Source organism: Typopeltis vanoorti, chromosome 3 (genome assembly GCF_054136105.1).
Source record: "Typopeltis vanoorti isolate ZY-2024b chromosome 3, IOZ_Tvanoo_1.0, whole genome shotgun sequence".
Taxonomy (NCBI): Eukaryota; Metazoa; Arthropoda; class Arachnida; order Uropygi; family Thelyphonidae; genus Typopeltis; species Typopeltis vanoorti.
In genome coordinates, this window is record NC_143551.1 from 97,565,312 (window position 1) to 97,580,700 (window position 15,389).

The 15,389-nt window shown below is 35.8% G+C and overlaps 1 protein-coding gene across 1 annotated transcript in view; it reads left to right on the forward strand.

The window, feature by feature from the left end:
* LOC150108407 (reelin-like) overlaps window positions 1–15,389 on the forward strand; it is a 920,570-nt gene that overhangs the window by 832,821 nt on the left and 72,360 nt on the right. Inside the window, exon 56 of the mRNA XM_090390755.1 lies at window positions 6,656–6,740. Within this exon, the coding sequence (XP_090246881.1) occupies window positions 6,656–6,740 (85 nt within the window). The remainder of the gene's footprint in view (window positions 1–6,655; window positions 6,741–15,389) is intronic.

The window sequence follows — 15,389 nt, forward strand, 5'->3', positions numbered from 1 at the left end:
GGATAAGAGCATTGTCATGTTGATACAGAAAAGCACCTTCACTGAACTATTAACATAAAGTTGGAAGCACAGAATTGTCTAGAATGTCATTTTAGGCTGCACTATTAAGATTTTTTATCACTAAAACTAGGAGCGGCCCAGCCTTGACCATGATACCTCCTTCACTAAAATTCATAGTTGGCAAACACATTCAGGCAGGTTGAGTTCTCCTGATATCTTCCAAACACAGGCTCATCTGTAACAGCCAGATGGTGAAGCAAGCATCTGGCATTGCCTATGCTGATATTTACATGACACCTCCAGGAGTCCAAGGACTCATTGCAGGAAGGCAATATACTCTCCTTTGCTACATACATTTCACCATCTCCACCACTACTTAATTCTCCTACTATAACACTACTATCATCAATGCCATCTACCACTCATCATTACCAACAACGGTATTTTTTGTCTGTAAATTCCCATTAAAATTCCCATTTTGTCTGTAAATTCTCATTAGAATATCATCTTCATTCAACCATGTTTTCACTTTTTATACAATGAGACCTGTGGTAAATTTATCGCTTAGAAACACATGTACTAACCACAGTGATAAGTTTAATACGTAAATATTTCATCCCAAGTATCTTGGGACATCCTCAGCACAGTAATTTAAACAATACTAGGAATAACATACAGTTATGGCGTATGATTACAATGGAATCTCAATATGCGTTCAGTAACGTGTTATAGAAGTAAATTAAAATATAACTGAAAAAATATATATAATAATAATAATATATATAAAGAGACTATTTTACACAATTTTGTATGACAATTTCCCATACTTTAGGAATAGTAAGAATGTCGTTGCAGTTTAAATTTGGTCTGTGTAGTAGGGCTTCAGCACTTTCTTTATATAAATGTTCATGTTAAATAAAGATCTGTGTAAAAGTTTCGACTTTTCCCAATGGATCTTATGGTTGGGTTTTCAACTCCGTGTTGAGAGAGACCAGATTTCTGTGGTTTGAAAAGACGAATGTGGTCTTGATGTTCCGAGATGCTTTTCTGAACAGATCTACCTGTCTGTCCAAAGTAAGACAAATTGCAGGAGCATGGGATCTCATAAACACTAGGTAACATCAGAGGTGAGAGTTTGTCCTTAGCGAAGGTAACAAGTTATAGATCTGGTTGATGGGTTTGTAAGTAGTGGCAAAATTGTATTTCTTCATAATTTTTGAAAGACGTTCGGAGATGCCATTGACATAAGGTATGGGAATCCTATGGGCTTCTTCTTGTCTAAGTTGATGTGTGGGGAAGTGACTAATGATTTTTTGAGTTGTTTTAAGATTAGATCCATTAAGTGTATGGCTGTATTTTTGATTATTTCTAGTTCTTGGTTTAGAGATTCTTCAGAGGAGCAAAATTTGTGTGCTCTGGTAACTAGTGATTTAATGATGCCAAATTTCTGAGATGGATGATGAGCGGAAGAATTGTGAATGTAGTGACCTGAAAATGTAGGCTTGCAAAAGACAGACGTGGCGATGGAACCGTCTTCTTTTCTTTGAATTTGTAAATCCAGAAAGGAGATACCCTGTGGAGATTCTTTTTCTAGTGTAAAGTTGATGCGAGAGTGAAGAAGATTTATTTTATCTAGAAACAGGTGTAATTCATGTTCGTGATGATCCCAGACTGCAAAGACTTATCACTGTGGTTAGTATGTGTGTTTTTTAGTGATGTTTTCACTTATTCCAATGATTTTGGAGCGAATAAACTCAATCAGTGAAACCATTTCATCTCCCTTATTTCTGATACTTCTGGCATTTGTAAACAAATACTGTAATTCATTTTTAGGTCTATAACCAGTTCTATCCAAGCCACTTGGTTGTGATTTCCCAAACACATCTGCCCAGTCATCTTTAGACCACTTACCACATATATTTGCTCAGTCTCAACTTTGCCACCCACATCGCAATATACTCCATTTTCATACACACATTCACTGCCGCCTTTCAACATTCACTTCAGGCAAATCTCCATGTCCACCCATTCTCCCCACCATATCTTGCATTCCTGTTCTCTCTCCCTCTCTCATGCTACTACTATTTCTACTGCCAAGCACTTCTGTCTCTTCAACACCACTTTCCTGATTTTTCACTTCATCTTTTGCATTCATCACTTACAAAGTTTAAGTTAGATGACAAAATAGGCATTTATGGTTTACACCCACCAACTATAATGGCATCAATGGTTTAACAGTTGATGTGTGATAACATATGTACTTAGTAGGAATTATTTCAGTTAAAAGTATAACATTCATCATATGTAAGATTGTTGATGAATGATGCCCAAGCTTAATGTAGGAAGATGTGGTTTTTATTGCACCAGATAGACTAGTAATATGTTAGAAGCTTCCTTGAATTTCCTAAAAAAATTTACTAAAATTTCCTTCCAGCGATGACCTCTTGTTCTCCTCCCATCTCCCACCACTCTGTGATAAATTTCTTCAACACTAATCTGATAAGAACCCCTTATCAACTTATATGTCTCTATCATTATTGCTGAAGCTATTTCTTCCATTATATCAGATAAGGTTCAATAAATGGAAGAGACTAGAAGCCTACAAGGTGCACCCTCTAAGAGTGGGAGGCTATCCTTGGCATTGGATGGAGTTCTAAAAATTAATGTTTCCATGTAAAAAAAAAAACCTGGGTTTTTAATTACCATAATATTGCAGTTTTCTTAGTAGTGAAATTAGTGGGTTTCACCACTGAAAAAATCTGTGGCTTCATCATTGTAAGAGTAGAATGATAAATTAAATATACTACCAAGTTAAGCTTGTAGGAACTGTTGCAGTATGAATAATGGAAACACGTGAAAGACATGGGAGATGGCACAAATCAACCACTATTCAGCATTTTTTGGAGATGGTTTGCTGAAAAGTTGAAATCGGGTATCTGTAAAGATCTAATAAGAGATTGCCAAATGCCACACAGAATCATTCCTTGGTTTTTATAAAGGATGCTATGAGATAAATTATCATAGTTGATTCTTTTATCTGACAGCACTTCTTCTAAGTAAGATATGGAGCTTTTGTTCCAATCAATGTCATGGTGTATGGGGGAAAAGTGATTAGCTGGAACTGAGTTGTCTTCTCTGTTATGAGCAACATCTGAAAGATGTGATTTTTTTCTTATCTCAAAATTTCTCAGAGTTTGACCTATATATATAAAAGGCCACATGGGTGGGCAATACTGTAAATCCCAGAATGTTTATAGGAGGTTATTATCTTTAGGAGTGCAGAGAAGACTGTATAGTAAGAATCGATATATAAGCTACTCTGATATCATGAGGTTTAAGTAGATTAGCAATTTTGCTAGACAGTTTACCAACTTAAGGCATGAAAACAGACTCTCTGTTGTGCATATCAGAATTTTTCTACAGAGGAGGATTAGAGAAAAGCAATTTTTGGATTTTATTTTTCTTTTTTTGGATACCCATTAAGATTCAGTTGGTGGAACAGAATATGTAGTTCTTCGTTAACATTGCCTCATTTCTTTAACATGTCACGAATGAAAGAGAAAAGCAATATGCATCTAATAATAGACATTTTTAATTTTTAAGTAAGCAAACTGAAGATCCATTCATAGAATATATTGATATACATAACAGTTCATGTGTTGATAGACTGTATCAACAAAATGTAAAAAATAGTATTTTTTTTGTTTGTTCGTTTTTTTTTTGAAAAATAAGAGGGGAAAAAAATTCTGTTATATAATCACCTCTTTTCCTCCCTTCTCATACTGTCACCAAACAACAGTCCCTCAGATCTCATATTTATAAATTTAGGGACACAAATCTGTTGAACAGATTATTTTATTAATTACTAATAAAATAAAACTTGACGTTTTGACCCCTGTATTGAGGTCATCATCAGAAGGATACAAGTGTATAAGGAACCAGGCTACATGCTCTAGCCCTATATACCAGTAAACTAAATCTACATAGTTAATTGGTTGTTGAGGAACACACTGACATCCAGAGATAAAGAGGTTATTATTCCCCTTTATAAAGCATCGATACTTCCACATTTGGATTACTGTGCTCAGGTCTGGTCACCTGGATTCCTTGGAGATGAGGAGGCTGTGGAGAGGGTTCAGAGAAGAGTGACCAAGTTGGTGAGTGATATAAAAAATGCTCCCTACATTGATAGATTGAGAGCTTGTGGATTGCAGAGATTGGTTGATAGGCGAAGAAGAGGGGATATGATAGAAACATTCAAATTACTAAAAGGTTTTTATAGGATTGATGCAGGGGAAATGTTTCAGCTGTGTGATAGTGATGGAAGAACAAGAGGTCATCTCTGGAAATTAAAGAAGAGTGTGGTTAACAAAGGTGTCAGAACAAGGTTTTTTGCCTGGAGGGTGGTGAATGAGTGGAATTCATTGCCTGACTTTGTTGTGAGCTCTTCATCTGTAAATGAATTCAAGAAGAGATATGACAGATATTGTTTTGCTAGCTTGGGTCTCCCGCGATGAGTCTACTGACTCCATGGAGATACCCGTAATAATAATAAAATTAATCCTTTTCCCTAGCCTGACCTCTAGTGATAAAAAAATAATAATAATAAATAAATAAATAATATAAATAAATAAATACAACTACAATAAACTGCTAAAGTCTTCATGTATTAATATTCTTCTGGATTTGTACATTTCTGTTATAGTATGATTTCTTTCAGTTGCTGTTGAATGTTACAAACACTTCACCAGGTGTCTTCTTGTAATGGAATTTTTCTATGGCTAGTTTAGGTTGTTATACAGGTTGCAGATGGGTCCTCCACATTCTTGAAATGGTTAGGCCATCATTTTTGTTGAGATTTGGGTTGTGTTTGAGCATTTCACATGACTCTAACTTTTCTCTCAAACCAGGTTTTGGTGCGGTGTAGGGACTTGTTATTTTTCCACTCAATTCTGTGGTATGTTTGGAGTGCATGGTCAGAAAGGCCAGTTTTTCCAAAATGGAGGTATTTAATGTGTCGTTTGTGTTCGTCTTGTCTGATTTGGATAGTTTGCTCTGTTTCCCCTATGTATGGTATGTTACATGTGCATTGTATACCCCTGGGTGGGCTAGGTGTGGAAGAGGATCTTTAGAAGAACTGAGTAGGTGTTTTAACTTATTTGGGGGTTTAAAGGTGGTTTTAATGTTGTATTTGCATAGTGTTCTGTCTATTTTTTCAGAAATGCCTCTAACATAAGGAATGGCAATAGCATTCCTGAAATCTTTTTTGTTCTTACTAGTATCTTTATGGAGGATCTTGTGAATAGTTTTTTTACTGTATCCATTTTTTATAAATGTTTGGTTAATGATCTTGTATTCCAAGTTTAGAGCTTGTTCATTAGAACAAATAGTTAGAGCTCTGTTTAAGGGTGCTTGTGACACCTAGCTTTTGTGTTGGGTGGTTGTAAGAATTTTTGAAATGAAAAAAAACAACTCTCTTCCTTTCCTAGACACACTTGTCACACATCTTCCCTCTCGCTGTCTCTCCTTCTCAGTTTACTGCAAACCTACACACACACACAGGCCAATACATACACAAAAATTCTTACACAAAAATTCCACCTAGCCCAACCAGGGGTATACAATGCACATGTAACATACCATACATAGGGGAAACAGAGCAAACTATCCCAATCAGACAAGACGAACACAAACGACACATTAAATACCTCCATTTTGGAAAAACCAGCCTTTCTGACCACGCACTCCAAACATACCACAGAATTGATTGGAAAAATAACAAGTCCCTACACCGCACCAAAACTTGGTTTGAGAGAAAAGTTAAAGAGTCATGTGAAATGCTCAAACACAACCCAAATCTCAACAAAAATGATGGCCTAACCATTTCAAGAATGTGGAGGACCCATCTGCAACCTGTATAACAACCTAAACTAGCCATAGAAAAATTCCACTACAAGACGACACCTGGTGAAGTGTTTGTAACATTCAACAGCAACTGAAAGAAATCATATTATAACAGAACTGTACAAATCCAGAAGAATATTAATACATGAAGACTTTAGCAGTTTATTGTAGTTGTATTTATTTATTTATATTATTTATTTATTTATTATTATTTTTTTTTTATCACTAGAGGTCAGGCTAGGGAAAAGGATTAATTAACGACGTAGATTTAGTTTACCGGTATACAGGGCTAGAGCATGTAGCTTGGTTCTTTATACACTGGTATCCTTCTGATGATGACCTCAATACAGGGGTCGAAACATCAAGTTTTATTTTATTAGTAATTAATAAAATAATCTGTTCAACACGTGTGTTTTTGTGTCCCTAAATTTATAAATATGAATGCTGATCACCGTGTAACCTTAAAAGAAAGAATCAGATCATTACATGATTTCTGCTTGAAGCATAACTATTGAGTTAGAAAATAAACTATAGAAATTGATATATCAAATCAGCAAAATAATACGCAGTTTTTATACTGAAAATATAATAGAAAAAATTATGGCTATATATAATCAGTTGTTGAAAAATGTCATACTTTCAAAGATCTGAATTATTTGAATTGTCTAACATTTTAAACAATATTTTATATGGGAATAGTTTCATTTATAAATAACTTGAAGACTTATTTTCTTTGTTTTTACATTTTAAGATTGTTGTAGGTTGTGAAGAACCCCAACATCAGTGCACTACCAACCACAGTGTAAGGCTAGAATATACAAAAGAGCCTGGTTCAGGTAAGAAACAAATTAAATATAACAAAATTCATTGACATATGAACCAATTATTAGACACAAATATTCACAAAAATAAAAAATTTTATTATTACAAATATTTCGGCCAGGAATTAATAGACCATCATCACTGCATCAGCATAATCACAAGGTGAAGCTAGAATAATAGTATAAACAAGAATGTTTATCTTATTTACAGAGCTGAGCTAACAGATGGTTACAAAATGAAATGAGATTATAATTAAAGTTAAGCTTTAATTAAAACTAAAATTAACTGATTTGAAATACAAAAATTTTAAAAAATAATTGAATGACATGGTATTATATTAAAAAAGGGGGGAGGAGTCATTGCCATTTCTAAGGATGAGACTCTTCCAAATCATGGTAGTAGATAGGCAGTCATTCCAATTTAAGTTTGAGCAGTGCAGAAGCGTCTCAGAAGAGAAGTGCTCCCTCTTTAAATAGCCTCTAAAACTTAAACTGGCACTGATGTAAAAGATGAGTATTGGACTAGAGGATATTGCGATCAGTGTCCACTTCGTATTGAGCAAGGCCAGATTTTTCAATTTTTCAGTTCAGTGTGAGTGGAGGCACTCACACTGAACCTGGTAAACACCAGGGTTGGAGAGTGGGAGCTGTTTATCTTTCGTGGATGGTAACCAGCAGGAGGTTTTGTTGACAGGGAAGAATGTAGGGACTAAACTGTACCTTTTCAGGATCTTTACAATCACCTCCAAGATGTCTGCAATGTGTTGGATAGGGACTCATCATATAAGTTCAGGATTGTTCTTGGGGTTAGGCTTGTACTGTATGCCCACAGATCCTTAGACACTTCTGTGCATGTCAGAAGAAGGAGAATCCATTCCGATATTAGGGTAATCAATGCATTTCATGGGATGAGTGTTTATTATTATGTCAGAAAATTAGCTTTTCTTTTATGAAAATTCTAGTTCTTAAAGTGGTAATATTTTGTTTGTACAACAGTTGGAAAATTTACATATAAAGCACATGATTTCACATGTTGGTGACCAATTTATATATCCTTTATTTCTTTCTCCCCTTCAGTATGATTATTCTATTGACTATTCTTGGCACATTGCCAGCCCCAGTTCTATGAACTGTAGGCATACAATATGTGTGTTTAAACTTCCTTGTGAAGCCATTCAGCAATTGAAGCAGATAACATGTGCTCTAATGAGCAAAGATTTGAAGATGCCTATTTTTTGAGATGGGCTGATTCTTGCTGTATGTAGCAGCATCTGAAAGTAGTTTTATGGTGAACAGATTCTGTAAGTATTCTGCTCTGTAAATAGGATAAACATTCCTTGTTCTAGCTTCACCTTATGATTATGCTAATGCACTGATGATGGCTCATTAATTTCTGACCAAAATGTTTGCAATAATAAATATTATTATTCTTCATTCTTATGAATATGTGTCTAATAATCTTTACTGTCATAAGTACCATTAAAGAAACATATGAACTGAGAACATTAGGAATTTTGTAAATGGTTTTGTTTAAATTTCACCCACACTTCAGAATGCTTCAGGAGAAGATTGTTCCAGAAATCAGTTACAGTATAGGATACACTATGCAATATTCCTTGTGAATATACTATGTTGTCATTATTATTATTACAACACATGCTTGCACGGAATCAGTCTGTATCACCATGAAAATTAGATAATGAATGCAAAAGGTAGTTAAAGTGTGACCTGATCAATATTTTAGACAAGGGAGCAGTCACCTTCTTAGTTGTAGCAAGTTTTTCCACTGAAAAAAAAAAAAAATTAAATCGATTTTATTATTATTATGTGGGTGGAGTCAGAAGACTTATTGTAGGAGACTGACACTAACCATTATACACACAATACTTGTCCTTCATACCTCTCCTTAGACTAATTCACTGTCAGGGCACTCACAGTTACTTCTGGCAATCTATTCTTCTCATGCACCACTCTCCAAGCAAAATATCTAGTCCACACATCCTTACCAACTACACTCTTACACAATTCTCTGTCCACTATTACCCCCAAATCCATAGCCTCATTAACAGGGGCACGCCAGTAGTGTCCAGCACCTGTGTGCAAAACTTTAGTTGGTGTCCCTATCCCCCCCCCTCCAATAAAAAAATCACTTTAAAAAAACGTTTTTTTTTTTAAGTATTTCCTCCTCTTTGGTGCCTTTACTATCCTGGTGCCTGTGTGTGTCGCACATATGGCCGGCGCACCCCTACTCATCAACTTCTTGAAATCCAATACATTATAATACAAAGTATGCAATCTTTCCATCCATTACAACCTTACATTTTGCAATATTACATTGATAACCACTTTCCTTTGCCCACAATGCCAATTTATTTAAATCATCCTGCAAGATATCTACATTAACATTATCAACTACTGCCCTCCCCAGTTTTGCATCATCAGCAAACTGGTTCCCCCCCTTTTAAATCATTTCCTATATCATTAATATACAAATTAAGGAGTAGTAACCCTAGACACTTCACTAGTCACCTCATTCTTCTAGATTCCACTCCACCATATACTACTCTCTAGTGTCACCAGCCCTCCACCCCACCCATGACAACAGAGCTCTATATCCATTCCCATTGGCTCTAACTTATGTAATAATTTTCCATGCAGTCTGTCAAATACCTTTACAAAGTGCAGCAATATCAAGTTATAGCCATTTCCCTTATCCAATTTTGCTATCACTCTACTATAAAATGTGACTAAATTGCTGAGGCATGAGCTACCTTTTACAAAAGTGTGCTGCCCACAATAAAATATCATAAGATGGGGGATATGATTGAGACATATAAGCTAGTCAGGGATTGTTATCAGATTGACATGAAAGAAAATTTTCATAGAATGAGAGAGGAGAGGGTAGAACAAGAGGTCATCGTGGAAACTGTATAAGGAGGGTGTGAAGAGGAGTGAGGAGTAGGTTCTTTGCATGGAGAATGGTTGGTGAGTGGAATGCATTGCCTGTGTGTGTGTGTGTGTGTGTGTGTGTGTGTGTGTGTGTGTGTGTGTGTGTGTGTGTGTGTGTGTTGTGAATGTAGACACATTGAATCAGTTTAAAGCACAGTTGGATGAACATTGTGTTCAATAGTACATACCTCCCACAAGTCTCTGACTCCATGGTGATCAGATGTTAATAATAATATTTCTATCCACCCATTTTCGAATTTTATCTTTAACCAACTTTTCCAATATCTTAACCATAACTCCGGAAATATATATTGGTGTGTAATTTGCTGCTTCTGTCTTGGAACCATCTTTACATAACAGAACTATTTAAACTTCTTTTCACTCCCTTTGAACCTTACCTGAACTGAGACTTAGATCAAACTACTAAAACTACTACATTACATTACATTAGAGGCTTTGACAGTTCTCTTTGACATTTGTCACATCAGCAATTGCAAAATCTCCACCTGAATGATACATCCTTGCAAAGTGATCACACAACACCTCAGCTATCTTTTCTGCTTCTGTCACCTTTACTACCATCAGCATTGATTAACATCATCTATCCATAATCATTCTTCCTCTTACTCACTACTCAACAGAAAAACTCTTTTGGATTTACTTTTGCCTTAGATAATTTTCTGTCAATAATCTGATTTGGCCCTTCTTGCAATACTAGTCATCCCTCTTGCCTGCACTTTGTACTGCTCAATGAGTATGCTGACCACTGTTTCCTTTATATCTCTTTGAAATTTTATTTATTTATATTTTTTTTCAGTTCTTGCCTTATATCTGTACTCATCCACTTAACCCCCACTTCCCATACAACTGACATTCTTTCCTTGTAGCTTCTTAATCCATAGCGCTGCTCCATGCTGCCTTTTAAGTCTGTCATAATTACCCAGCTTTATACTTTATACTTCACCATAAATCCTTTCTTGACAGAGAATTCCACGTTTAGCAACCTCCCAGAATAAAACTGCTTGATCACTTTCCACAAGTGGCGGCTGAGTAAATGTAACCATTACCTTGGTAATGGTTACATTTTCTAATTCTACTACCAGATTCGGTACTCTCAAACCAATAATCCCCTCCATGGCATGTGCTATTGTATCAATTCCATTTCCATCTCACTATGTGCCTTTTCCACCCTCTAATCCAAGATTTCCCCAACTGTGTTCCGTGAGAAGTTCTCCTGGAATTTGTCATTTTAGTTTGCTAAGCATTTTTCATGAATAAATATTTTATAGTGGAAATATTCTGAGGAGAACAATATTTGCGAATATGTTGAAAAGCTCAGACCTAGAATGTTTAATAACATCTGTGTAGCAAATGTTAGTGACCAAGCCATGTATTTTTAAACTGGAAGTATTCACGAATTATCGTTAATTTTCACACATTGAAACCTTTCAACATTTGGGAAAGGGAATACTGCTGTTTATGATTGATCATAAAAATTGCTTGTAAGCCAATTACAACAATGGGCTGCATGTCCTTTGTTCTCAAAACTGAAAGAAATAACATCTGTGTTGCAAATGCTAATGACCAATCATCAAGGAAGTATAAAGAAAATTTTTCCACTAAAATTGAAGATCAAGGTAGTCTGTATCCGGTTCTCAAATACCGAATACTTTCTTCGCAAGTTCGTATTGTAGGGTGAAAGTTTCGAAACCATAGTGCCGTGATTTTTTAAAAGTAATAGGCTGCAGATTTAAATTTTAATATGAATAAGAGACAAGGGACTTTGTTTAATTTTGGTATTAAGAAATCTCTTATTGAAGGTGTTTGTGATGCAACAGATAGTGAGTCATCCACCACCAACCTACAAAGCGATCTCCAGGATGTACAAAAGGAGGGGAAAACTACCAGCACACAGGAGAAATAGTGTGCATTCACTCGTAAGTACTTATAATAATATTATAAACTTTTGGTGATCAGAATGGGATACATCAATGAAAATCAGCACAAATTAATTTAATGATGTTTATGTTTAATTAATGTTTAATTAATTATTAATTAATAATCAATTAATAATAACAAATCAGCTAAATTAACAATTAATTATTAATTAATACATTACAAAATAATCAAGGTGTTCTGTGAAAATTTCAGGATTTGTGAAGTGTTCCGTCATAGGAAAAGTTTGGGAAATGCTGCTCTAATCTATGTCCTCCATAGTTTAAATTTCCCCCATAATAATTGCTTTGCTTGCACTCATTTTGCTAATCTGCCGATGAACGTACCCGCATCTTTCTGTGGATGCTCTGATCTATAGCAGCAACCAACAATATATTTATCCTATTGGCTTCTATTTTGCATCAGATAGCCTCAAATGAATCATCTCTTGCAGGCCTAAAATCCTTGTTAACTTCTGTTTGTGTTGTTGAAGTTCTTCAGCTATTCATCAGCAATATCCCTCCTCCTATCATATTCCCTCTATCCTTTCTTAAAGTGCAGTACTCTTTATATTCTATCCCTGTCATTATATCATTTTCTGTCAACCAGGTCTCACTGATGCTGATAACTTTTGGCCAAGTGGAGCAGACCAATACCCAAAACTTCTGTTCTTTATTTCTTAAACTTCTGGCATTCCTGTGCATGCATTTCATCATCCCTTTGGATCCATAGTTGCCCATGCATTATTATTATTATCATGTTATTACCAACCATTCAAATAAGCACCTCCATAGTGCATTTGAAAGAACGATATGTTCCACCCTTCGACTGGAAAAGGCCTAAGTTCGATTATCGTCATGGTGAGAGGAATCTTTGTATGTTTTTTTTTTTTTTCAATTGAAGGTCAGTTAGCCAATCTTGTATGGAAGTAGCAGGGTTTTTTCTCCTGGAAACTTGGGTTTTTCCTTCTGCATACAGACAAATTGGCCTTGCAAACACATGCAATTTACAGACAAAAAATAATAGTGGTGGTGGTGGCGGGTAGCAGATGGTGTTGTTGTTGTAGGTGATGATGGTAGTGGCAGTTGGCTGTAGTTGGTGGAGACAGAGAGTTGTAGAGTAGATGCCCTCCCTCAATGAGTCTTTGGACTCCTTGGAGGTGTCATGTAATGATGATAATAATAATCTTGAAGAATGAAAGGCAAAAAAGAAGAAACTGCATTTTGCATTGCATAATTAACACTCATTTGTTCTAGTGGTGGCTGAACCCACACTGGATTGTTACCCCCCCATTAGTTATAGGTTCCTTGGTTTTGTGCTTCCAACTTCTCACTGAACAACACACTCTCTCTCTCTCTCTCCAAACCTCTTCTGAAACCATTCAAATGCAACCCATCAGGCAAATTCACTCCATACATATATAAACTACACACCATTCCTCCTGCACAAACTCATTAGCAATCATGACTTTTCTCAGCTCATTCCTGTCATAATGAGGGAGCAAGCACAATCTCTAATTTGTCACTATTCAAACTACATGGCCACCAGCACACAGTCAACTCTTTGTGATCTTCACTTCTACACTTCTCTTCTTCACAAACTAACATCCTTGATCTTCACACCTCTGAAACATGTTTTCATCACTCTCATTAAGTACACCTTTTATCATTAATTCTCCTTACTCAGTTTCGTGATCTTTTTTCCTATTCACTTTTTTGTTTCATTCTCTCTCCTACTGTATTACACACACAATAATCATTTCTCAAACTCATTTAATTTGCTGTGATGGACTCTGCATAAGCATGCTATTTCTCTCCTTACTTTCACCTCCTCAAAAATCCACTTCTTTCATACTCTCATTCATATTTCATCCACTATCACTCACTCCTTTCACTATATTCTCGATAACACTTTCACTATTCTGCCTTACATCATTAATTATTAGTTACTTGTTTCTTTTTTGCACTTATGTGCAAAATGCAAGAAATATGATGTCAAAAGCAGTAGAATAGTGAAATTATACATAACAAGAAATTATATTCTTGTTTTCTTCCTTAATTAACCAAATGTAAGCAAACAAAAGTTTTCATGTGAAATATTTTCATAGCCAGGCTATTTGTCATTGCAGGTGTACATATACATATATGAAGGCAGTGACTTCCAATTCAAAATACGTTTCCTCAGTCTTGCATACTCTAGATTTAAAAAGTGCTGAAACATTGAAGACATAAAAACATTCTTCTCAAGATAGCTAAGCATAATTAACATCCTTGATCTTCATACACCTCATAAACATGATTTCATCATTCTCATTAAGTACACCTTTTTATCATTAATTTCCATTACTCCAGCTTTTTTGCTTTTTTTTCCTATTCACTTTTCTTTCATTCTCCCTCCTACTGTCTTACACACCAATCATTTCTCGAGTCACTTGAGCTCATGTTATCTGCTGTGAAGGACTCTGCTTAAGCACACTGTGTGTGACTGGCGATAAAATAGTGAGAGTGAATGATAGTGGAAAAAAAAGGATGCAAGATTTGAAAGCTGAGTTGGTGAAGAGATGAGGCAGATGTGGAATGAAATGAAAAGAATTGCATTGAAGTCCCCTAAGATGTAAAGTATGTTTCTCCTTGGTAGGCAGTCCAAAACAGTCTGTTTGCCACACAAGCTAGTAATAAATTGGAATGGATGGGATTGGATAGGTGATTGACTGTTAGATGTGTCAGCAGGTTGTATACTGGGGAGTGTTATCCCAAAAGAGGAAGAACATAGTGGTATGTCACAGGGATCTGTTTTGGGACCATTATTGTTTAACTTTGTATACTAATGATATTATTATTATTATTATTTGACACCTCCAGGGAGTCCAAAGACTCATCAAGGGAGAGTCTGCCAACAGCATTGAATGATTGATCCCTTCCACCTACTAACCGCGCTCAAACTTGCTTAACTTTTTTGCGTGAGCCATTAGTAGCAGAGGCTCTACCAATCAACCAACCTCTGATGGCATATTGGGACAGGATTAACTGGAGATATGCAGCTGGTTGCAGATGATGTAAAGTTGGGAAGTACTTTGAGGAGTAGAACAGATGTTGTAGCCTTATAAGAGGATCTGAATAGATTGTGTGAGTGGACTACCTGTTTAATGTTACAAACTAATGTTGTTACCAGTTTAATTAAGATCTTGAAATTTGGTAGGCAAGGATAGGATGCAGAGAATTTAATGGGAAAAATTGAAGCAGGTGGAGATCAGAAATCTTGAAGTTGTGGTGGCTGACCAAAAACTTCAAGTTTAGGGGTGTCACACTAATAAAATTGTTGAGGACATCACAACATGCAGAAACAAAGAGGTTATGGTTCCATTGTACTCATATAAGATCTTGATCAGGCTACATATAGTCTATGGGTGCACATCTGGAAATCTTGTAATAGGGATGAAGATGTCTTAGAAAGGATCTAGAGAAGATTCACTATGGTGGAATGTGGGAAAGAAATTTGCTGAGCCTTTTGAATAAGAGAGAGAAAGAGAGGGGGGGGATGTGATTGAGACATAAGTTATTATTAATGTGGAGGAGATTTTTTCATAGCATAGAGGGAGGCACATGTGGAACAAACAAGAGTCCTCCAGAAACTGTATAAAGAGGGTGTAAGCAAGGGCAAGGGATTGAATAGGCTTTTTGTATGGTGAGTAAAATGCATTGTTTGAGAGTGTGGAAACTGTGAATGGATTTATGGCATGATTCAATGAGATCTCTTTTTGTTAGTGTGTAGACTTCCTAC